Source organism: Podarcis raffonei, chromosome Z (genome assembly GCF_027172205.1).
Source record: "Podarcis raffonei isolate rPodRaf1 chromosome Z, rPodRaf1.pri, whole genome shotgun sequence".
NCBI classification, from domain to species: Eukaryota; Metazoa; Chordata; class Lepidosauria; order Squamata; family Lacertidae; genus Podarcis; species Podarcis raffonei.
The window spans coordinates 16,658,781-16,684,211 of NC_070621.1; the positions used below are offsets into that span (position 1 = coordinate 16,658,781).

General features: G+C 46.1%; 1 protein-coding gene across 4 annotated transcripts in view; it reads right to left on the reverse strand.

Annotated features, from left to right (window-relative positions):
- The window catches only part of USP20 (ubiquitin specific peptidase 20), a 39,131-nt gene that overhangs the window by 3,929 nt on the left and 9,771 nt on the right, over window positions 1-25,431 (reverse strand). For 2 of the 4 annotated variants that reach the window (XM_053374107.1, XM_053374109.1), the window contains exons 10-24: window positions 24,521-24,953; window positions 22,799-22,936; window positions 20,291-20,439; window positions 18,760-18,935; window positions 17,172-17,266; window positions 14,904-14,937; window positions 14,516-14,561; window positions 11,459-11,639; window positions 7,803-7,929; window positions 6,689-6,858; window positions 6,364-6,445; window positions 5,455-5,563; window positions 4,253-4,355; window positions 3,634-3,705; window positions 2,669-2,853 (exon numbers count right to left, since the gene is read on the reverse strand). In XM_053374107.1, coding sequence (XP_053230082.1) covers window positions 2,693-2,853; window positions 3,634-3,705; window positions 4,253-4,355; window positions 5,455-5,563; window positions 6,364-6,445; window positions 6,689-6,858; window positions 7,803-7,929; window positions 11,459-11,639; window positions 14,516-14,561; window positions 14,904-14,937; window positions 17,172-17,266; window positions 18,760-18,935; window positions 20,291-20,439; window positions 22,799-22,936; window positions 24,521-24,953 — 2,076 coding nt within the window. In that variant the 3' untranslated portion in view covers window positions 2,669-2,692. Of the gene's footprint in view, window positions 1-1,914; window positions 2,854-3,633; window positions 3,706-4,252; window positions 4,356-5,454; window positions 5,564-6,363; window positions 6,446-6,688; window positions 6,859-7,802; window positions 7,930-11,458; window positions 11,640-14,515; window positions 14,562-14,903; window positions 14,938-17,171; window positions 17,267-18,759; window positions 18,936-20,290; window positions 20,440-22,798; window positions 22,937-24,520; window positions 24,954-25,431 lie in introns of those variants that run through there. The other 2 variants (XM_053374108.1, XM_053374110.1) reach the window with 2 other exon arrangements.

Sequence of the window (25,431 nt, forward strand, 5' to 3'; positions counted from 1 at the left end):
TCCTAGTCTCAGCTAGGTCACACCCCTCACCGGGAAGTAAGTTAAGTTTCCTCCTTTGTGAGTTTACATGGTGAAGGAGAATGAACAGAAATAGGACATGCCTGAGCTTGCTTGCTACAAGCTCAGACTGTGTGCTTTAAGCTATTTCTGTATTTTGTAAACACCCTGTGTTCTTCTTGCTGCTGCATGGAATAACACATGAATCTAACCTTTGGTGTTTTGTAAGTAAAGCATTTAAACTTAGTAATGCTGTTTTCTGTCCATTGCAAGAGGGGTAGAGAAGGGGAAGTGCTGTACACGGCTATAACAGGATATTAAAGGTAAAGGTAAAGGTACCCCTGCCCGTACGGGCCAGTCTTGACAGACTCTAGGGTTGTGCGCTCATCTCACTCTATAGGCCGGGAGCCAGCGCTGTCCACAGACACTTCCGGGTCACGTGGCTAGCGTGACGAAGCTACCCTGGCGAGGCAGAGCCGCACACGGAAACGCCGTTTACCTTCCCGCTAGTAAGCAGTCCCTATTTATCTACTTGCACCCGGGGGTGCTTTCGAACTGCTAGGTTGGCAGGCGCTGGGACCGCGGGGATTCGAACCGCCGACCATGCGATCGGCAAGTCCTAGGAGCTGAGGTTTTACCCACAGCGCCACCCGCGTCCCATAACAGGATATTAAAAAGGTCTAAAAACTTATGTCCCTCTTGCTTCACTGTGCTGCATGATTCTGTGATTTTAAACCCAGGGAGGTGTTTCTCTTGCTAAAGTGTGTTAAGTCCTGTGCTTTGGATCTAGGGACCCAGCCAAGTCTTTTATTAATTACTCCACACAGGTGAACTATATCTATTTTCCCCACAAAATTAACATCACTTCCTACAAGTGTTACTCACTGTGAACAGGACAAGGTGACGGTGGTGGGGGCTGTGTTCAAAACATGAGAGAAAGGGAAACAAAGAAATGTAGAGTGTTTGGACTCACTCCCAAGGATGTCCACTCCCCAAGGGGAAGTCAGGGCCAGCCCAACCTGTCAAGAGCACAGGAAAGAGATCAGAGCTGTGCTTCTTTTTAGAACACAGCTGGGGAACCTTTTTCAGCCTGGGGGCCAAGTTTCCTTCTGGGCATCCTCCTGGCAGCCACTTCCCAGAGATGGGTGAGGCAAAACATTAGGAAGAACTTTTTGAAGGTGAGAGTTGTTCGACGCTGGGATGGACTACCTTGGAAGGCGGTGGACTCTTCCTTTGTTGGATGTTTTTAAACAGGTTGGATGGCCACCTGTCTGGGATTCATCAGCTGTAATTCCTGCATTGCTGCGGGTAGGACTAGATGACCCTTGGGAACTTTCCAAGTCTACAATTCTATGATTCTATTAAAAGTGGGTGGAGCAATGGGTGCAAATTTTACCTTTGCACAGTAGGCTAATTTCTACAAATGCCCACACACCTCTCTCTATCCTCTGTGCAGGCAAGCAAAAAAGCACAGTCAGGTAGTGTTGTACCAAGATGGCTTGATGAGGTGTATGTTGAGGGGGCATAGAGACTACCAATCCATGGTAGGGAACACACTTTGCATGCTCACAGTCTCAGGTTCAATCCCTGGTACCTGAGGTGAATAAAAGGGTCTTAAGTAACAGGGCTGAGCACCTTGAGCCAGAAGAGTGGATCATGGATGCGGAACTTGGTAGCCCAACAAGACTCGTAGAATGTAGCTCAGCAGTACAGCATCTATTTTGTGTGCTCAAGGTCCCGGCTTCATTCCCCAATGACATCTCCAAGTAGAGCTAGGAATGTCCCCTGCCTGAAACCCTGGAGACCCACTGCCAGTCAGTGTCAGCTATGCTGAGCTAGGTGGACCAATGGTCTGACGTGTTATAAGTAATCTTCCTAAGTTCTTATTCAGTTCAACCCATACAGAACCATGAGGACTAGGGTCTTTCTTTTATTTTTAGGTGAAATACAATAGCTCTGTGGTAGAGCACCTGCTTTGTACACAGGTCTCAGGTTCAGTTCCCAGCTTCTCCATGTAAGTCTCTCCTAGACTCCCTGCCTGAAATTCCCAAGAGCCGCTGCCAATCACTGTAGATCATACTGAGCTAAATGGACCAATGGTCTGGCTCGATATAAAGGAAACTTTCTATCTTCCCACTTAATTACTTCATGCTGGCTGAACAATTGGACTAGAATCTTTATTGGTGGGGGGGTGCAGAGCACCAGATTTGCTTGCAGAAGGTTCCAGGTTCAATCCACAGCAGTATCTCCAAATACAGCTGGGAAAGAGATACTGCCTGAAACCCCTGGAGAGTCCCTGCCAGTCAGTGTAGACAATAAGGAGCTAGATAGAACAATGGTCTGACTCACTACAAGGCAGCTTTTTATGTGGTTTTTTAAAAAAAAACTGTTGAAAGGTTTTGGAACAGAGGGGTTTGTTTAAAGAAACTCTTCAGGATTCAGGAACATTCTAAAGGCAGCTTCTTAACTTCCATCATCCATTGACCACTGGAGCATGCTAGCTGGGGCTGATGGGAGTTGTAGTTCAACAGATGGGGGGGCACAGTTGCCCCATCCCTGGAGTAGACTGTAATGGGTCTAGATGGGGAAATGGTGCGACAGAAGGTAAAGCAGCTATCCACATGAGCCTAACCTCAGGGGCTCTGGGTGCCCCTGCGCCTCTCCAGTGTACCTTCCCCACGTGGTCCATTGTCTCTCAGGCCGCCCGGGTCTCAGCCTCAATCTTCTGCTCCCCGTGCATGTTCTCCACCTCCTGCACCTGGGCCACATTCTGCCGGATGGCAATCTCGGGGCCTCCGCTGTAGATTGTGCTTAAGTAAGTCCACGTCTCCTCGGAAATCTGCCCATAATCGGCTCCTGCCAAAAGAGCATAGGTAGCAGTAGAGAAAACGCTGGTGTAAGCTGGGCAGATCCAAACGGCTTCTGTCAACAGCAAAATTTTCTCATAGCTTTGCTCAAAGCAGTAAAAGCATTATTAAACGGTGAGGGGAATTACTGCTATTATTAATAGACAACTTAAGAGCATTGCAAAAGAGTGTTTATAGTGCTGTACAGGAACCCTGTGAGGTAGGCTGCTACTCTTTCCACGCTGCAAGTTGCAGAAGAGAAGCCCAGAGGGAACTAAGAACACAATAAGAGCCTGGCTGCTAGAGAAGACCAAAGGCCTGTCTATTGAAGCACAGCGACCAGCCAGATGCCCCCGTGGGAAGCCTGTAGACAGGATCCAACTGCAACACCAGCTCTGCCCACTTGTGGTTCCCAGCCTCACTGCTGGATCAGAAAAGTGGCCCATCTAGTCCAGCTTCCTGCTCTCACCGAACTCAACCAGATGCCCCAATGGGAAGCCCATATGTAGGACCTCAGTGCCACACTCTTACATGTGTTCCCCAGCAACTGGTATCCAGGAACATACTGGAGGGCTGAACACATCCTTCCTGGCTAATAGACACTGATAGCCTTACCCCTCCATGAATTTGTTTAGTCCTCTTTCTAAAGCCACTCAAGGTCCTCTCCCAAGCACCAGAATTTTCTCCTTTGCTTCAGCTTCACTAAGATCCTGTCTCTTGAGGGAGGCAGACAGAATGGAAAACAGGAAAGGAAGGGGGGGGCTGAAATAGCTGCTGTGAGGAGCCTTACCCTGCTTGACCTGCATGTGACCACTGCCTTTTGCCACAGCAATCTTGCTGTTGTCGATAGGTCCAGGCGGTTCTACGGGAAAAGAAGGAATACTAGTTAGCAGGTAGTACAGTTCAAAATTAAATTTGCCATAGTTCCATTTATTTATTCATAGCCCACTTTTCCTCCAAGTAGCTCAAGGTGGTGTATACACAGTTCTCCGCCTCTCCCCAGTTCATCCTCACAACAACCCTGCGGAGTAGGTTAGGCTGAAAGAGAGAGACAGGGGCAGGTTTAGACTGCCAGGCTAGGATATGGCAGACCGGGACTCAAGTGCCATGAAGCTCACAGAGGACCTTGGGCCTAGTCTCCGACTGTCTGCCAAACTCTCTGCTGTGAGGGTAAAATGGGGGAAACCATTCCCATCACCTTACATTCATATAAAAGTTTTATCATACTGTGACTTTGCCAGAACCACCATACTTGGGCCAGGGGCAGACGGGCTTGCTGGTTGGCCATCCCTACTGAATGAGAGAAACCCCCTCCCCTTCTGAGTCGCTTCCAAGGCACTTGGTGACAACCCTGTTCTCTCCCCATCCCTCCTTTTCCAGTGCCAACTCCCCTCCCTGCCAGTCTTTACCGTTGTCCTTTCCTTTGACGAACGCCTCCCACTCGCGGAACCACTGCATGCTTATGCAATAGATGACTCCAGGAGACTCTTCAGCCTGGAAGGCCTTGTTCAGCTGATGGGCAGAGGACAAAGAGGGAATTACTGCTATCGTCATTTGTTTTATGATGGCAGCTAAAGGAAGTGGTGGGTAGAAAACACCAACACTGCCACCAGCCAGGTTAGTTTTCAAATCTTCCTTTTATGCTCAACTGTATTTTTAAGGGCTGGCATAAGCTTCCTTGCAAGCCTCTGGAGCTGAAAGGTTTCTAAGGTTTGTGGATGTGTCTCCTGCATTTTATGGATTGTATTTTACTGAGCTTGCAAAGATTCGGAGCAGATCATTTGCTCTGTCACGAGGTGGATGCAGACAACGACAGCGTCAAGGGTGGCTGCAGTTAGATTGTTCCTTCCCCAACCACCAAAGAAGCCCTGGCGGAAGGACAGTCTGACACCAGCTCCTGGCCACTCAGTTTCGATTTGTGAGCATATGGCTCTTGGTGTATCTGTTGTGTTTTATGAACGTCCTTGGCTGCTTTGAGGACTTGTCAAAAAGTGGGGTATAAATCTACCAAGCAAACGCATGAAATCAAAGCTGCAGACACCTTAGGGCAGAGGAAGGAATCCGTTGCTTGCAGCAAATTAACATGCTTGATTCTGAATGTCATAAAAAGAGATTGTGTCCACTGCCAGTCAGCAGAATCCATAACTGAGCCGGAGCATTCGTTTATTTATTTAATAAAATTTATATACTGCCTGACTACAAAAAAAAACCCCCTCAAAGCAGTTCACAAAAAATATAAAACGATAAAGTTATCACAAAGAAAAATTTGCAACAATAATTGGAAAAATTAAAATAATAGACTAAAAACAGATTTAAGACTCACATCAACTTTCTAAATATCTGGGCAGGCTTGTTTTTAGCAGAGAAGAGCACAGTGAAGGCACCTGCTTGATATCAATAGGCAGTTGAGTTCTAAAGTTTAGGTGCTGCCACACTAAAGGATTTAGTTGTTACAAATGCAGAATGGGTCTTATGCGGCAGCTTCCAGATCAAGCATAAGGAAAGCCCCACATAAGGTGCACTAGATGGAATGACACTGACAGCTAGTGGTACTACTTTGTACTACCACTGTGTTTCCCCACCCCAGCAGGCCTATCTGCTGTGGGAGTACCTTGATGAAAGTGTCGATTTCGATCTTCCTCCTCTTGGCCAGGGCTTCGATCTCCACCTGGCACACTGAACACACATAGAGGTGGTTGACAGCTGGGCCGCCACCGAACCTGAACACAAGAGGAGACTGAAGCATAACCACAGAGGCAATGGGGGGAAAAGACCAAGCACACCAGCACCACATGCCCAAATACTCCAAGTATTTGTGATGCAGACCGCTTTTAAAAAAATAAGAAGACATTCCTTGGGTTCATCCAGGTTTAGTGAAATGTGTGGATCTCCAGAGGTTGTTGGACTCCAATTACTGCTAGCCCCAGCCAGCACAACCCAATGGTCAGGGGAGCCTGGTGCCCTCTAGAGCAGTGTTGAGTCCCTAGAAGTGGGTGGACTTCAACTCCCATCAACCCCAACCAGTATAGCCAATGATCAGGTTTGATGGGAGCTATAGTCCAGCAACATCTGGAAGGCCAGCAACATCTGGAAGTTTCCCCATTGCTGACAATCAATTCTGAGGCCATCAGCAACAGAACTGCTATGCAGGTGTAGTACAGCTTTGCAGACCTTTATTTCTCTTATGTTGTGCCTTCTAGTGGCACTTCCCGGAGGGGAAAAGACTAGGCACCTGCCCTAGCTGGATTACAATCAGCAGTTCAACACACGAGAGGTTATATTGGAGGAAAGGGAGACAAAAGCAAAAGGGAGAAAAATAGAAACCAGATGCCAAAAGCTTCACAGAAAAAATGGGCACCAAGAAGGAATTTGAAGAGTCAGAAAGCCTGCATTGTGCTTGTGCTCTTGCCCCAGCTGTAAGTTTTCAACTTGCTCTCCACTTACCCTAGGGACTAGGTACTTGATTTTACTAAAACAAAATGAAACAAAACACCCCCACCCCCAAACTTACTCCCCTTACCTGTTGTAGAGATACTCCCAGACGTTCTGGGGAAGAATCACCACCAGGTCATCGATATAATGATATTTATTTGGAGGGATGCCTGCGAGTAAATGAAACAGAGAAGAGGTAATGAAAAACAAGGTACCTTCTGGGTAGTTGCTAACACACCTGCAGAACACAAGGAACCACACGGGCTGTGCATGTCTGCCACCGGACATTTAAATTGTGTGGCTTCTGAGAGGAAAACTGGCTAGCTAGAAGCAGAAGCCAAGCAGATCCCTGCCTCTCAGCACAGCACCAAGTAACATTCCCTCAAGTGAGCCCTCCCTCCCCGTCCCCTCACCTCCATGGGAGCAGAGGAAGGTATGGTTGGTGATGGGGCCTGGCTCCGCAAAGGTGTTGAATTTGTTGAGCCACTCCCGAGAGATGTAGAACTGGAGCAGCCCAGGTTCCTTCATGGTCGCCAGCGAGACCACTTTCTGCCGTTCCCGCACAGCCTCCTCGCTGCTCTTCCTGGAGGAAGATTATGAGGAAAGCGCAGAGGGTGGAGGCGTCAGTATGAAGCAGCAGGAGCCACCACCATGCAGATGATGGGGCTGTTCCATGTTTAATTGCAAATCACGGGGGGTTCTTTCCTACGATGCTGCCTCATCATAATTATTACAATTAATTACCTGCCCTTCATACTAGGGTCCAAGGGTGGGCTGCAACAATTAAAATACTATACTAAAAACAGCTGGCAATCATAGAAATAAGCTGGATCCTAGAAACTGAGCCAGACTCTTGGTTCATCTAGCTCAGTATTGTCTACAATGACCAGCAGCAGCTCTCCAGGTTTTCAAACAGGAAGTTCTTCTCAGTCCTACAAGAGAGGCCATTGGGGACTGAACCTGGGACTTTCTGTATGCAAAGTAGATGCTCTGCCAGTGAACTATGGTCCTTCTCCTATAAATAAAGTTAAGATTCTAGTCCTCGTGGTTCTAAATAAAGAGCTTATTTAAACAGGAAGCTGCATTATACCAAGTCAGCCCATTAGTCCATCTAACTCATGGTTATCTACAGTGGCTGGAAGCAGCTCTTCAGGATTTCAGACAGGAAGGGAGTCCCCAGGCCTACCTGGAGATGTCAGGACTGAACCTGGAGCCTTCTACATGCAGGACAGGTACTCTGCCTCTTCGCAACTCCACTTTAAGGGGAAAGTGGAATTCATCAAGGAAATTCAAACTTTCAAAATTCAAGTTGGTTTCCACTGCATTCACTTGCATCCAAGTTAATTCCTATTTCTGCTATCTTGTTCTACTTCTGCATTGTTAAACTTCGTTTTGTAAGTGTCTAAGGACTAGAATTAAATAAATTTGAATCTTTCTCCCAGGGAAACACTCTCTCATCAAGCTCTTCAGACATTTCTAAAAATGCTAGTTTTCCCAGCGAGGGCCAATTACTTTTGAACATCTTACCTGTAGAACAAAACATAGGCCTCTGCATTCTGTACAACTGTTTCGTGGACCTCCGTGACGTACTGATCATCAAATTCGTACCATTGGCCATTGATTACATTCTGGCAATACGCAATGTAGTGCCCACCTTTTAAGAAAGCAAGATTGGAAAGAGTCCCAAGTGAATGACCTTGAATATTGGTATCAAAAAATCATGGCATGTGAAAACAGCACCAAATCTTACATTGGATGTAAGATGTACCACTTACTCTAGATTAAAATATAACTGTAATAGAATTTTTTTTTGCACAATCTGAGATTTCAACAAGGGCTAGAACCTCCAGACACTTTTCAGATAATTTAGCATTCTGTTATTACATATACAACAAAAGCATTTTCAAGACAACCTTCAGAAAAAGCCTGGCAAATCTGGAACTATACTTGATAATCAGATAATGGTAATATTCTTTAGGTGGAGACAACTTTTATTCTCACTTTTTTGTTTCATAACTTGAACTTTGTTATTTTAACCCATGTGTCCCTATTTTAGTTTTGTTTTTCATCTTTTAACTATCATCTGTTTAAAAAAATAATTCTTATTAAAGGTTTTCTTGATTTACAAAAATACGTGCATTGTCTCTTTTTCAGGTTGTAAAGTCTTTTCTACAGATAGGTTACATTTGATATGAGAAGGTGGTACATGACCCCAGTCAAGCTTGCAAAAATCTATCATTTGCCCAATAATAAATGCTGGAAATGTAATGAAACTGGAGGTACTTTCTACCACCTTTGGTGGACGTGCCCAAGGATTAAGGTCTTCTGGGAAATGATTTATAATGAAATTAAGAAGGTGCTTAAGTGTACCTTTCATAAGAAACCAGAGGCTTTTCTCCTGGGCATGGTAGGCCAATTGGTGTCAAAGAAAGATAGGACGTTTTTTATGTATGCTACAACAGCAGCAAGAGTTTTACTAGCAAAGTATTGGAAGACACAAGAACTACCCACGCTGGAAGAGTGGCAGACGAAGGTGATTGACTATATGGGACTGGCGGAGATGACGGGCAGAATCCGGGACCAAGGGAAAGAGACGGTGGAAGAAGATTGGAAGAAATTTAAATTTTATCTTAAAAATTGTTGTAAAATTAGTGAGTGTTAAAATGTCATGGGTAAAGCATAGCAGATTTGCAGCGATAAATGATTGGATAAGAGGAAAGAAAAGGGTTAAAGAAAGGGATTTATAAGTAATTTAGATCAGGGGTTGCTGAAAAAGTTTAAAACAGGGATGCAGAAAAGGGAGGCATGGGGAAGTCGTTGAAATTGGGTATAAGAAAAAAAGATTATGAAATTATACATGTTTATATGTTTGTATGTTTGTGTATTGTTGTTTGTAATGTCTTATAATATATGTTGAAAAACTAATAAAAATGTTATAATAAAAAAAAATTTGATATGAGACATTTGTGTTGTATACTGTATAAGGTCAGGGAAGAAGAGGAGGAGAGAGGAGAGGTGGGGTGGTGAAACTTGTATTCTTTTCTATAGTGTACGTGTGGGGTTTTGTGTCAGCATCAACTGAGTACATTCTCCTTCTATTCACTTATTACATTTCCTTGGTAGTAAGAGGGATTAGGAAGGCCCAGGGTGTGGTTGGTTGTCTGTAGTTGGCTGCAGTGAAGTTTGTTTGCATTTGTGAGTGGGGGAGGGATTGGTGAGTCAAGTAAGTCATATTTATTTGTATGCTGTCAGTGGGTTCTTGTTGTCTTGTTGGGCTGTGTATGTGATCATTCAGTCTGTTGGTTAGCTTTTCTAGTAAGGCTATTTCCCATATGATTTGGTATCAGTGGTCCATGTTCACTCCTGACAACTCTCTCCACCGTCCGGCTATGATGCTTCTGGCTGCTGGGAGTAGGTGGGTTATAAGCTTTTTATAATGTGAGTGGACATTATTATCTTGGAAAATGTTCAGTAGGGCCAGTTCTGGGGTGACTTCTAATACCTGTTCTGTTATTTTGCATATTTCTTGTATGACTGCTGTCCCAAAGGATTGGATTTTGGGGCATTCTCACCACATGTGGAGGTACAGTCATACCTCAGGTTGAAGTAGCTTTGGGATGAATATTTTCGGGTTGCACTCCGTGGTGAACCAGAAGTTAAATGATGGCATGCGCAGAAGTGGCGAAATGCGACCCGCGCACGTGCGGTCATGTCTTACGTTTACTTCAGGATGCAAACGGGGCTCCGGAACGGATCCCGTTCGTATCCAGAGGTACCACTGTTTGTGCCTGTAGAAGCACAGCCTCTCCAGCATTTTGGTGAGGTTCCTGGGTGTATCATGGTGTTAGGTACTACCTGTAAGTAAGTTTCAGAGTGAGTTCTTTTCTTTTGGCTGAGATGGATTCAAAGGGAGGTTTAGACCACATTCTAGTCCATTGGGCGGGGTTAATTTCGTTGTTGTGCTCCCATTGTTCTTTGATTGCATCAAGGGGGGTTGTGGGATTTTGGAGCAGTATTTTGTATATTGTGGATACCACCCCCTTGCTGTGCTCTTCTGCTGTCATGAGAAGGTTTTCAAAGGTAGACAAGGGCCTAGTGGCTGCTGAGTCTATGGATTGTTTAAGAAGGCATGTACTGGTGATTAGCCAGGGTATTTGTCTTGTATTTCTTGTGTCAATATGAGTTTGTTATTTTGGTAGAAGTCTGCCAGGCAGTGGAGGCCTTTGGTTTGCCTGTTTTTTATCTGGAGGTTGCATGATGGAATAGTGGGTTGTTATAACTGTTCTCTTTGCTTTATATACATTATAAAATGAAATAGAAAATATTTGCCCCCCCCCAAAAAAAAATTGTGGCACATTGCTTTACTAGAAAACCTCACGAAAAGGGGGGAATGGCCAAGGATCAAAAGCATACAGGCTAAGTCTGTAGCTACATAGCATTGTTTTATTGAGGATACAAGAGTCAATGGAAATAGCTGCCCCAAACCTGCAGCAAATTTTCATTTATGGTTACAGTCATAACTTTTGGTTTGGGAGAAGGGTAGCCTGGAACCTGCTAGGAAGATGCTTATGAATTTGAAACTGTCAACAAGTTAAGGCTTTATTTATCTGCCTGCTCAGTTCTTCCAGCTGATTATGCAATAGGAGGTGATTTATTTGTAGTGATCCTTGACCTGGCTTTATGTTTTGTAAATTGTTTTGTACTAATTGAAATGGCTCATTTTCACATTTTCAATTTATAAATTTTTTTTTTGGGGGGGGAGAAAGGGAGATTAACTCACAGGCACTTTTAATAACATAAGAGCCCTGATAGATCAAACCAATCACCCATCTAGTCCAGCAACCTGTTCTCACAGTGGCCAAACAGATCCCCCAATAGGAAACCTGCAAGCAGAACCAGAGCCCAAGAGCCTTCTTCTCTACTGTAGTTTCCAAGCAAAGCCATATTAGCTAGCAGCCACTGATAGCCCCCATCCTCCATGAATTTGTCTAGTCCTCTTTTAAAACCATCCAAGTTGGTGGCCATCACTATCTTCTGAAGGAGCAAGTTCCACAGTTTAACTCCATAATTATCTGGCTAATCTTTATTTACGAGAAGTGCTCATCACACACAACACATGAGTCATTCCAGGCTGCAAGCTCCCTCCAGGCAAAGAAGAATGGGAGGAGGGACAGACAACTCACTGCCAGCTGTGCCATGGTGGCAAATCACAGAGAGGAGGTCATAGGTGGTGATCTGCGAGATGCTCTCCTTGGCCAGGAAAGGCCGGAGGTCCAGCCCCTCCAAAGGGAAAGAGACGTGACTGTTGATTTTGAAGGAGTACATGACCTCATGTCGGAAACGCTTCAGGTGAATGCACAAGATCTAGGAGAAAAGGCATCAGAGCTCAGAAAGGGACTTGCGGATGGGCAAGTTCAAACCCCTCCAGACAGCCCTCATAGGTAAAACAATCAACTAAGCTTATCCTAAGATACATTCAGCCAGGGCTGTGTGTGCATGGCATCATAAAGCCACCATAAACTAAAACCCTGGGGTAAAAACCCTAAAACAGTCCTGCTGGATCAGGCCAGTGGTCCATTATTATTATTATTATTATTATTATTATTATTATTATTATTATTATTACCCCGCCCATCTGGCTGGGTTTCCCCAGCCATCCTGGGTGGCTTCCAGCAGGATACTAAAATACAATGATTCATCAAATATTAAAAGCTTCCCTAAACAGGGCTGCCTTCAGATGTCTTCTAAAAGTCCAATAGTTGTTTATTTCTTTGACATCTGATGGGAGGGTGGTCCACAGGGCAGGCGCCACCACCAAGAAGTCCCTCTGCCATCTAATTCAGCATCCTGTTCTCACAGTTGCCAACACCCCAAACTCATGGAAATATGAACTGCAATCTGCTGCCATGAGGTTGGGACTCTCTGCCTCCTTTTTTGTGGCACAGGGTTTTGAGATGGCTAAAGAATTAATACTTCAAAGGCTTAGAGCATGGGTAGGCAAACTAAGGCCCAGGGGCCAGATCCGACCCAATCACCTTCTAAATCCAGCCCGCGGATGGTCCGGGAATCAGCATGTTTTTACATGTCTAGAGTGTGTCCTTTTATTTAAAATGCATCTCTGGGTCATTTGTGGGGCCTGCCTGGTGTTTTTACATGAGTAGAATGTGTGCTTTTATTTAAAATGCATCTCTGGGTTATTTGTGGGGCACAGGAATTCATTCATTTCCCCCCCCAAAATATAGTCCAGCCCCCCATAAGGTCTGAGGGACCCCCTGCTGAAAAAGTTTGCTGACCCCTGGCTGAGAGACACTGAGATGCTATAACAAACTGCTGAGATCAAGATCTGTCAATCCAACAGACTGTATGCTTTTTTCCCATTGTATCCATCCTTGCAAAGATATCTGGTAGACTTAAAGGTAAAGGTAAAGGGACCCCTGACCATTAGGTCCAGTCGTGACCGACTCTGGGGTTGCGGCGCTCATCTCGCTTTATTGGCCGAGGGAGCCGGCATACAGCTTCCGGGTCATGTGGCCAGCATGACTAAGCCGCTTCTGGCGAACCAGAGCAGTGCACGGAAACGCCTTTTACCTTCCTGCCGGAGTGGTACCTATTTATCTACTTGCACTCTGACGTGCTTTCGAACGGCTAGGTTGGCAGGAGCAGGAACTGAGCAATGGGAACTCACCCCGTCGCAGGGATGCCTACCTTCTGATCGGTAAGTCCTAGGCTCTGTGGTTTAACCCACAGAGCCACCCGCGTCCCACATCAGACAACAAAAGGCAGGTCTTTGCAAGAGATGTCCTTCCCTTCTGCGATCTTAACAATGGGTGGATGTAATTGTTTTTAAGATGGTTATAAAAAGAGCATTCAAGGAATACATCAGCTATATCTTCAATTGACACAGTGTTGCAGCTGAAAGCTCTATCCTTAGGAACTCCTTTGTCAGCCCATCCAGTCTTCTAACAGAAGGGACATTTAGTAAAGGATAGAGCTTTCAGCTGCAACACTGTGATGTATTGCTTGAATGCTCTTTTTATAACAATATTAGAAACAATTACATCCACCCATTGTTTTGTTTTTTTATTAAAGATTTTGTTGATATACAAAAGTGTGTAATGTCTCTCTCTCGTGTGTTTTTTCCCATGTAACGTTTTTACAAATCATTTTCATTTGTTGAGACATTAGGAAGAAAAGGGGGAAAGAGGTGGACGCGAGGAGAGATGGTTGAGAGTGGGGTCGGGTGGCAATGTTTCTATTTCGCTTACTGTATGTAGGGTATGGTGTCAGTGTTGCTTGTGCAGGTTCTTTGCTGTTCGCTTGTGTTCCTTTGGTGGTGAGAGAGGTTGGGGTTGGCCTAGGGTGTGGTTATTCATTTGTGGTTGGCTGTGGTGGTCTTTGTTTTCATGTGTGAGTGGGGTGGGTGATCCACCCATTGTTAAGATCACAGAAGGGAAGGACGTCTCTTGCAAAGACCTGCTTTTTGTTGTCTGATGTAGAGAGGTATATATCCTTTAGAACATCCAAATTTATTGCCAAAAGGCTTTACAAATTTGTGTAATAAAACTTAAAGAGGGAATGGGAAATGATTTAGCCTGTAAAGGTCATGGAGAAGAAATGTATAGCACTATTATTAGTAGTATTCTTGTTATTATTATTTTTATGCGTGTAATGGCTGCTCCCTAAACACAATAAATCGAACTGAACTTGACCAGCCAGATGCCCCAATGGGAAACACACAAGCAGAACCCAAATGCAACAGCAATTTCCCCACCTGCTACTAGCATTCAGAGGCTTATTACCTCCAAATAATATCCTCCAGCTATATTATTATGATTATTTATTAAAGTTGTATACCGCCCTTCATCCAAAGATACGAGGGTGGTTCACAACGGAAAAATACAAAACGAGAATACAAAATGCATAATAACAAAACAAAAGCAAAAACAAACCAATAAATCTCCTTCCATAGATACATTTAAAAAGCCATAGAATGTTAACACAATTCCTTTTATTAAAAACCAGGACCTTCTGCATTCAATGTGCATACACTCAACCAATTAGCTATAACTCACTTTATGTAAACTATGCTGGATGAAGAAGTGAATAAAGGACTATTCTCTCTTTTCAAAAGTGAAAAATAAGGGCCACATCAGAATGCCTTTCATCTCCAATTTGCTCACTGCGCAGAATGAAGAGGTCGCTATCTCAGGATATAAACCAACATGGCTTTATCTGCTTACCTCAGGGAGCCGGAGAACTTTGCAGTACTTGACTCCATTCCGCAACCTGGGGAAGAAAAAGGGGGGGAAATGAAGAGTGAATTGGCCACCTGGAATATTTATTAAACTGCAAATCCCAACAAGGACCACCTCTCCCCATATAAACCAACCCACTGCAACCAGGCCTTTGGCTGATTAACAGTCTATGGCCCTTTTATGGGAGGGGTGTGTTATTGGTTGGTTTTTGTTTTTGCTTTGTTATGTATTTTGTGTTCTGAGTTTGTATTTTTAGGTTTGAACCACCTTGTGATCTTCAGATGAAGGGCAGTACAGGAATTTAATAAACAAATAAAATAAAAGGCAGAGTAGGGTGGTATTCAAAACACTAAAAAAGGAGCCAGAGACTTACTTTTTACAACGTTCACAACTGTACATGTTGTCACCTACAGAAAGAAAAATAAAAGAGGGTGGAGGGAAGCACTTTATCCAATCTGTTGCACAGAGCAAGGAAGCAGAAATGAATATAAGAAGCTGCCTTATGCTGACTCTGGCCATTGGTCCATCTAACTGAGTATTATCTACACTGACAGCCATCCAGGGTTCCAGAGTTGGAATGAACCAGGTGTGGGAGATTTGCACTCAAACCTAACGATTCTATTAGTATATAAAGGGGTTAAGGACCACAGAGTTCTAATTTCAAGAGCAGGCTCGGTGACTCAGGCACCCTCTTCTCCTGAGAGGAAGGAAAGCCTGTTTCTTGTTCCTTGCTCTCTCTGTGTGCAATGGAGGCGGACATACCTCAGCTTAGCTCCCAGCCTCAGGCACACTTCTGAAGCTGCTTTGCTGCATTTCTAATGTAAGAAAAAACCCTGCTCTTTTATCCCTTATGGGGTATCCAAGAGCCTGTATAGAGTCCTTATGTAGGTTCTCTATCGGTAGAAGAAAATAACAGAGGCCAACCAGAGAATTCTGAGAAGCAAAGCAGCTAGTAAGCCTGATCTTTGTTAAACAGTTCCAACAGGGTCCCCACTCACCACACATAGGAGGTGAGTAAGCCCTTATATAGACTCTTGAAATTGCCCACCCTATAGCTCAAGACCATCCCCCAAATCATCATACATACATCACAGGAGGCAGCGGTCTACAGCAGAAATACATCACTTGGGTGGTCTACCACAGAACTCTTGTCTGGCAGGATACTGATAATGGTCACTTGATTGCTTTACCTAGGAAGTCCCGCCATTCCTTTTGAGATGCTAAATACTTAGTTCCTGAATCCAGGTCACAGGCTCACCCTATTCATTCACAAATACACCCTTAAGACAGGATTTGTGAACAAAGAGACAATGGGGAGGTTTTCCCCATTTCCTTCCTCATTGCAGAAAATATCTGAGGTCACTGGAAGAGTCAAAATGGCTTCAGGATTGCTCTCCTGTACTATTTCAGACATGTGGTTTGCCTTGTAGATTTATGAACATATGATTTATATATATGAGACCTTAGAATTCCTATAACACAAAGAATATCATTAGCTGAGTTATTTTATTGTTCTTGCATAAGGAAAGATGCATGTTGGAGGCCTAGTAAAGCTTTTTAAACTTCCTTTGCAGTCCATTGTCTATTTCACTGAAAAGGGGGTAAATGGGAGTCAGCTGTTACATGCAGCTGAACAGAAGGAAAGAATGTTTAATAGCCTTTTCCTGTGCTTCATTAATCTGCCTAATGATTGGATTTAAAACTCTTGTTTGCTGGCCCAGTGTTTTAAAAACAAGCACCAGCCTTTTTTTCCTTTGTTCATTAACCCACACATGTGGGTCTGTTAGTAGAGGATTAACTATAATTAATATATCCTCTTATCAACTCCCATCACCAGGGACCCTTCTGCATGCAAAGCAGATACTCTACCACTGATCTACGGCCTTTCAGATATGAAGATAGGAAGACTACTGGCCCATCTAGCCCAGTATTGCCTGCCTCGGGGACAGCCAAATGCCGTGCCCTCCAAATGAAGTTGGACAACTACTCCCCTAATCCCTGGCTGCTGGCGATGCTGGCTGAGGCTGATGGGAGTGGTGGTTTTAAATTTTGATGGCTATTTTAAACAACTTCACATACCCTTAAGCTTGATTTTTAGTCAGCTCAAGACTGCTCAGTGTTAGACAACTAGTAAGTGATATAAAATAAAATAACCCTGTTTAGACAGCCTCACATCCAAACAGGATTTGAACCTGAAATCTCCCTCTGCCCTTGCCCCCCCCCCCCGCACCACTTTAGACCTGGAATTCCTTTCATTCAGTTCATCAGCTCATCAGCTCACAAGGAAACTCCCTTTGCTAGTCCTTAGAGACCAAGAACAGGCAAGATGAAGAAGGTTCTGAATGAATTCATCCGAGGCACCACTCTTTGGAATTCCCTCCCATTAGAGGCACCATCACGGTTGTTGTTTTCGACAGCTGCAGAAGGCCTTTTAAGTAGAATCTACATTCAGTCTATATGGGAGCTGCATTTGCACTCTTATATACAGAACTGTTTTTCTTTCTTTTTTTAATACATGGAACTGCCTTGAATGGCTTTTATACTTTTTCTTGTTTTGCAGTTGTTAACAGTCTTAGGGGCAAAGGGCAAGACATTTAATAAAAAGAAACAAACATCTTGGCCTCCTTCCTGGCCAACACACCTTTCAGCTCATCTGCAGCAAAGAAGGCAGCAAGACAGTCCTCCAGGGTGACCACTGGGCCCCAAAACCAGCTGGGGATGCAGGACACCACAAACCTGTAGGAGGAGCAAGGAGGGTATTACTCAGGGCTGACTCACAGGGAGTTATTGACTCCAAAAAGCTTAACAAATAAAATAGTAAATGTTTATATAATATATAGAACATTATACTATTGCATGTCTCTATAGTGGTGAGCCTCATACTATTTGCTTCTCTCTCAGCCTTTACACTCTTCACTTGTAAAACATGGGCATTACCATTACTGGCTCCTCTAGCCAGTTCTATCATGGAATGGGCCAAAGCTCAGTAGCAAAGCAAACACTTTGCATGCAGAAGGATCCCTGGCACCTGCAGGTAGGGCTGAGAAAAGCCCCTGCCAGAAAACCCTGGAGTTCTGCTGCCACTCAACGTTACCAATAGTGAACTGGGGGAACTGATGGTTTGGACCCTGTCCAAGGCAGCTTCCTATGTCCCTACATCCAGGAAGTCAGATACAGATTTGCTCTTGTTACCTGCAGGACATTCCAGTGTGTGGTTCATGGGGGTGCTGTCGGCATTTGGCTCTGCCCCCAAGCAAGCATTTTGCATCTGGCTTCACCCCAGGCATTTTGTGAGGACACAGATTATTTAGATCCATTCCAATGTGGATTCAGGCCTGGCAGTCAGAACTGAGGTGATCTTGGTTGCCCTGAATGGATGACCTTTGTAAAGAGCAGGACAGGGGGAGTATGACTTTGCTCCTGCTTCTTGATCTTTCATTGACTTTTGACACCATCAACCACTGTATTCTCCCGGACCAGCTCTGGGAACGGTAATTGGGGGCACTGTATTACAGTGATTCCAATACTACCTTCAGGAATGAGTCCAGAAAGCAGCATTGGGAGAGTGTATTTCAGCCCCTGGCTGTGTTATGGAGTGTTGTAGTGGACTATCTTATCTCCTGCGCTATTTAATATCTACACGAAGCTGTTGTAAGCGGTTCTCAGGAGTTTAGGGGTGAGGTGCCATCAGTGTGCTGACAACACTCAACTCTCATTCTCCATAAGATCTGAATCAGGAGGGGATGTGTGGTCCCATTTCCTGAACACAGTGGTGGAATGGACGAGGAACAACAAGCTGAGCTTGAATTCTGGCAAGACAGAGGCACTTTAGGTGAGTAGCTCCCATGTCAAGAAATTGGTGAGCTGCCTACCCTGGATGGAGTTGCACGCCCCTCAAACGAGCAAGTTTGCAGTTTGGAGATGTTCTGGATCCAGCTCTGTCACTGGAGGCTCAGGTAGCCTCAGTGACTAGAAGTGCCTTATACCAACTGCAGCTGGTTCAACAGCTACAGCCATTCCTGGTCTGGATTGAAATTTTTTCACAGTTTTATGTTTTATCTTTGGTAAACTGCTTTGAGGGTTGTTGTGTTTTACAATCAAGCAGGGTATAAATTTTATGAAATAAATGAGACATGCTTCCCCCTCATTTTCATCTTGAACGCACCTGGCTGAACTTTGTCCCTCCCACCACTCCAATACCTGAAAAGGTGCTTATGCAGCCTGCTCACCTCCGGATATACTCCATGATGAAGGCGATCCAGCCCTGCGAGGCAGCATAGTTATCCCCACAGGCTCCTGTCTTGGCTGGCACATTCTGGTAAATGGCAGAGTGCAGCTTGGCCAAGTCCTCCTTCCCAGGGATGGGAAGCGACAAGTCCTGGAATGTCTCCACAGTGGTGGACACCTGGAGGCACCACAGGAGGAAAACGGAGGATGTCAGTGGCTGGTGGCCACTATCTCAGAGGCAGTACCCTCCTGAAAACCAGCTGCTGGTGTAAGTTTGGAGGTCTGGTTGGGCTCATGTTCTGTTTGCAAGCTTCGCTAAAAACCTTAAACAGAACAGCATCGGAAGAGCCCTGCTGGATCAGACCAATGGCTCACCTAGTCCAGCATCCTGTTCTCACAGGGGACAACCAGGTGCCCCAATGCAAAGCCTGCAAACAGGATCTAAGCGCAACAGCAGAGCTCTCCCCACCTGCAATTCCAAGCAACTGGTATTCAGAGGCATATAGACATTGACAGTGAAGGGAGAAAACTTGAGCTTTGCTAGATCAGGCCAACAGCTCATCTATTCCAGCATTCCATTCTAACAGTAGCCAACCAGATGCCTCTGGGAAGACAGAAAACAGGGAATGGGTGGGAAAGCTCTCTTCCCACGTGTGATTCCTAAAAGATTGTGGATAGCAAGACTGGGACATTTCCAGGGGTTCTGGAGAATACACAAATGAGCAGACTAGGGACTCAGCTACATTAGTAAAGAAACAGCAATCTGAATGTGTTATAAATGTGCAACACCTGATGACACCAGAGAGCAGGAAATTTTAAAATGCGGTTTTCCATAGGGATTTCTTTTGTTATAATGATCTAATTTCTGACTTATTTATAGTGGGTTTTTCCTGTGTTTAGATCCACCCTAGGAGTGGGGAGCCTTTTTCAGCATGGGGGCTATATACTCTCATAGGCGACCTTCCGAGGGCCACATGCCAGCAGTGGGCAGGGCCAGATGCAAAAGCAAGTAAAGGGACAGAAGCCACTGCCCATGGTCTTTTAGCTGGAGATCAGCATGTGAGCTGGACCGATTAGCTGCGATCCATCTCCTCCTTATGCGGTCAGGTGGTTGGGGCTGTATAAAAGGAGTTGCAGGAGAGCCTTCAAAACACAACCAGGCTAACATATTGAAGGAACCTCTAGGAGAAAAGGGGATTTCATGGTTCTTCCTTGTGGAGCAGGCCACATCAAAAAAAGTCAGAAATTTCTACACACATCTCTCTCTTTCTCTCAGACATGCAGAAGAACTCGAGGAGGCTAATGAGAGAAGGAATGGTCTAAGGGTGTGTGGCCTGAGGTGAGTCTTGAGGGCCAGGTGGGCAGGTGGGGGGGCACACTGGGCCCCTGGGCCTGAGCCTCCCCACTCCTGGAGCAGGCACTGCTTTGCTAAAAGGGGCCAATGATCTGACTTGGCATAGATGTTCAAACCAAAGGCTCCCCCACCCCCCACCAGAGGAGGAGGAGGGGATTTGGAAAGCGTGGGCCTCTTGCCATTTTCCCTGGATCAGCAGCAGTAAGGGAACGCACTCGGTCACAGGTGAGGCACTGGACCAGGCTGAGGATGGAGCCGTCAAAGATGTCAGAGATGACGCTGCGGTAACGGACCTCCTTCTTCTTCTTGCTGGAAGTCAACATCTGAGCTGAGGAAGGAGATTGTATTTTTACTACTATTATTATTACATTTACTGCCCAGCCTTTACCAGCAGGTCCCAGGGCAGGTTACAACAATTCAAAATTCAGGGTTGAGAACAGTTAAAACAGATTACAATATAGAGGAACAGAGTGGGTTCCCAAAACACACATCTCAAATGTGTCTTAATGGACCTCACATCCCTGATTCAGGGCCAGCTCTGCTGTTTGCCAGGATGTGGCCCCTCTCAGACGGAAGTTGGGTTTGTTAAGGGCAGTGTGATGCAAATTATAATTTATCATAATCAACAACAACAAATTTATATCACACACCCTTTCACCAGCAGGTCCCAGGACTGGTTATAATTTAAAATTCAGAATTGAGAACAGTTAAAACACATCACATTCACAGAAACAGGGTGGGTCCTGAAAACACACATCTTGGGTGTCAAAAGCCAGGGTAAAGAGGTGTGCCTTTGCTGAAAGCTGTATAGCAAAGAAGCCAGACCCACCTCTGTGCGGAAGGAATTCCTCAATTTAGGGGCTGCCACAAAGAAGGCCCTCACCCCGGATGCCACTACTACCCCAAACTTCTGAAGGAGGTGGAACTACCAATAAGCACAGAATTAGAGAACTGTAGAGCTGGAAGGGACCTCAAGAGTCATCTAGTCCAACCCCTTGCAAGGATTTCAACTAAAGCATCCATTATAGATGACCATCCAAACTTTGCCTAAAAGCCTCCAATGAAGGAGAGTCCACAACCTCCTGAGGGAGTCTGTTCCACCGTCAAACTGCTATTACTGTCAGAAAGTTCTTCCTGATGGAAGATGAAAGGGCCCCCAGGAGGTTCTGTAAGGAAAGGAGGCAGTCTCTCAGATAATATGGGCCTGGGTCTTTTAGAACTTTGAACACTGGAGTGAGTACTTTGTACTCAGAAATGAACTGGCAGCCAAACAGTTTTATAGGTTTGCTAATCTTCCCTCGGTAGAATTACGGATCTGGTGTAGGATACTTTACTATTGGCTTCGCCTAAACTCAAATCCCCCCCCCCGGGTCTAATATCCCTAGTGCTACAAGATTATCACAAGAGCGCCTGGACTAAAATTGTCTATCAAAAACTTCAGTCTTTTGGTTTATCACTACAACAGCTACTCACTTTGGGTTTTAGTAAAGCAAACAGTTTAATTTGTCAGCGCGGAAATGATATCGAGTGTCAGAACAACTTGGCCACAATAAGGAAATTTTGCCCATGGTATGACTATTTTCTACCTTCCCATTTCAACTCTCTGGCACCCTATCTGCATAACCTAGCAATTCTAAAAGATAGACGCGCTTTTACTCTCACAAGATTGAATGTATTGCCCTTGGCTGTACTTGAGGGACAATTCCAACAGATTCCACACGACAAACACTTATGTTCCTGTGGAGATGGCAGTACCGAATCAGTGGCGCATGCCCTTGTGGCTTGCACTCTTTATAAAGACTTGAGGAATAAGATTATCACACCTCTTTAATTGTCCATTCCAGGTCACGCAACCACTGCCACAGTGTCCTTTCTCTTGGCAGATCAAGATGAGCAGGTGACAGCAAAGGTTGTAAGGGTTTTAGCTGGGGCAATCAGAATAAGATCCACTATTTGACTATTGATTCAAAGCCCTTGCGCACACCTGCGCCTCCGGAGGGCGCCCCGTGCTTCGGGCTGCAGGCTGCCACCCCAAGCCTTGCACGCCCAGTGGGACCTCCCGCCAGGCGTGCGAGGCTTGCGGACACCTGCCCGAAGCACGGGGCGCGTTCCGGAGGGCGCCCCGTGCTTCGGGCTGCAGGCTGCTGCCCGCAAGCCTTGTGAGCCCGCGGGAACTCCCGCTGGGCTTGCAAGGCTTGCGGATAGCTTTCTGAAGCCTGGAGAGCAAGAGGGGTCGGTGCGCACCGATGCCTCTCGCTCTCCAGGCTTCAGCAAAAGCCTGCATTCGCCCCATAGGATGCACATACATTTCCCCTTCATTTTTGGAGGGGGAAAAGTGCGTCCTATGGGGCGAAAAATACGGTATGTCACTCCCTCCCATAGGAGGCAGTGATGGCCACCAGATTAGATGGCTTTGAAAGAGGATTGGACAAATTCATGTAGGAGATGGAGGAGGAGACTAGCAATGGCTATGCTTTGCCTCCAGTAATGCTTCTGAATACTAGGTGAGGGCTTTTGTGCTGGGTTCCTGCTTGAGGGAGTCCCATGGGCATCTGGTTGGCCACAGTGAGAACAGGATGCTAGACTATGTGGGCCCACTGGTCTGGTCCAGTAGGGATCTTCTTATGTTCTTATACAGAAAACAGCTACCACAGAAGCAGCTCAACCCGGAAGCTTCCTGGACTTACCCTTTTTCAGCACATAGGAGGATCCCAGCCGCACAGGGCTCGAGCGTGGGGGGCTGCTCGAGAGCTTGGAATGCACTTCGTGATGAACGGGGCTGCAGGGCCGAGAGGAGCAGCGTGTGTAGGCATCATTGTCTGGTTCTGTTTCAAGGAATGGAAACAAATTGCCTGTGGAGAGGACTGGAACACAAGTTTTGTCTGACAAGCTCAACCAGCCAATCCCTCATCTCTGGGCACCAACTCAGCCCCAATTGTTTTTTATTTCATTTACTTCTCAGATTGGCTATCAAGCACTTGAGCACCTTCTACTCATGGCAGAAGGTGAGGATATTATGGCTTTAGCAAGATAGGCATAGTTCTTCCAGCCTGACCCTCTAGTTCAGGGGTCGCCATGTGGTGCCTCTGAGTACCATGGTATTGTTGAGGTCCTTCCCTGGTGTCTAAAAGGCCTCTGGGCTTCCCCATTTACTGCCCATTTGGGCATGAAGTGGTGGGACAGTTAACCTTCTTCTCCCTGGGAAAGTATATAGAGCTGAAGGACCTAGAGCTAGGCACTTCCACTCAGCCTAACCTACGTCACAATTCTAGTTACAGGTAGGTTAGCAGTGTTGGTCTGCTGTAGTTGAAACAAAATAAAAAAAATTCCTTCCAGTAGCAACTTAGAGACCAACTAAGTTTGTTATTGGTATGAGTTTTCGTGTGCATGCACACTTCTTCAGATATCCACATGAATGCACACGAAAGCTCATACCAATAACAAACTTAGTTGGTCTCTAAGGTGCTACTGAGGGACGCGGGTGGAGCTGTGAGTAAAACCCAATCGCATGGTCGGCGGTTCGAATCCCCGCGGCGGGGTGCGCTCCCGTCGTTTGGTCCCAGCGCCTGCCAACCTAGCAGTTCGAAAGCACCCCCGGGTGCAAGTAGATAAATAGGGACCGCTTACCAGCGGGAAGGTAAATGGCGTTCCGTGTGCTGCGCTGGCTCGCCAGATGCAGCTTGTCACGCTGGCCACGTGACCCGGAAGTGTCTGCAGACAGCGCTGGCTCCCGGCCTATAGAGTGAGATGAGCGCACAACCCTAGAGTCTGTCAAGACTGGCCCGTACGGGCAGGGGTACCTTTACCTTTAAGGTGCTACTGGAAGGATTTTTTTTTTATTTTTTTTTGACTATGTCAAAATGTTTGTTCTGGGGTTTAAAGAAGGAGGGGAAGAAGCATGTATGCCACCTTGAACTCTTTGGAGAAAAAGGCAGGATGCAAGTGCAACAAACAAACAAATTTCCAAATGTAGCCACAGTCTGTTTCAGCTATAAGATTCCTCATTAAGGGAGGACCAGGAGGCCACAGCCTTACTCCTAGCCCTGAGCCAAGCTCCATACGGGGGTAAGGAGCAGAGATCCTGCAACGAGGCCAAAGCAGGGTGGGCTATCTGCACCCAGAGTTCGTTCAGCCTCTGGCGTCAAGGCCAATCAAGTCCCAAGTCCAAGGGAAAGCAGACACTTCAAATGCAAAATCCAGTGTCCTACTACACACAAGGACTCCTCAGGAGTAAGTTTCTCCTAGGGAAGTTAGATCCCCTTTCAATGAGAGATGCTCTACCACTGAGCTATGGCCCTTCCCTTAAAACTAGTAAAAAAATATGAATGAAGGTGCGTATGAGAGATGCAGCTTCCAAGGTTCAGGCACAGGTGCAAAGAGCATTGCACACTGAACCTGTCGTGGAGTACCTGGGGTCCTAGAGGGGCTGGCTGGATGAGGTGTGGAAGGAGGAAGCGCTTCTGGGGAAGGCCTGCCATCCACTGCTGTCACAGAGGTGTCAACATCAGCATCTTCATCCACTTGCTCTGAGTTGCTCCGCCGGTGGCTGCACGAGAACTTCCGGTCCTTCATCCGCTCCTTTTCAGAGATCCCCCGCCCAGCCTCATCCTGGATCAGCAGCTCGGCCTCTGCCAGGGAGCTCCCAGTTTTGCTCTGCCCATCCCCTTCGCCCCGGTCGCTGCTTGAGTCACAGGAGAGGAACTCGTCCTCCGAGGGGCTGCGGTCACACTCCCGCTTGTCTTCCATGTCGCTCAAGTCGGAGTCCCGGGTCTCGGCCATGACTGGCTCCTTCAGCTCTTCGTGGAGCTGATCCATCAAACAGCGTAGGAATTCTTGGGTGTCCTGGGTTGGGTGTACAGAGAAGAAAATATTGTATGGGGCACTTCAGGCCTGGGGGCCAAATGCAGCCCTCTAGGGCTCTCTATTCAGCCTCTTTCTAGGTCACCCCCCTCCCCAGGACTTGCCTTCCAACAGCCCTGCTCTGCCCCCTCTTCTTGTGCTTCCCCCTGGCTGGAATATGGATGGAAGATGTGGGGAGAGAGGAGGTGTAGAAAGCTTTGGCTTCTATCTGTGGTTGGAGTGTAACCTACTGTACAAAAGTAAGAATCACACCTGTTGCTCTGCCCACCACTGGCACATGCCCCCAGAAGGTCCCCATGTGAAAATGCAACACTCAGGGTGAAAAAGATTCCCTACTCTGACTCTGCAGGCAGCAGATCTCCAGACAGAGGCTCCTTTAAGCTGAACCTGAAGATGGTGGGGATTGAGCAAGAGACCTTGTGCATGCAAAGCAGGTACTTTGCCAATGTGTTATGGCCCT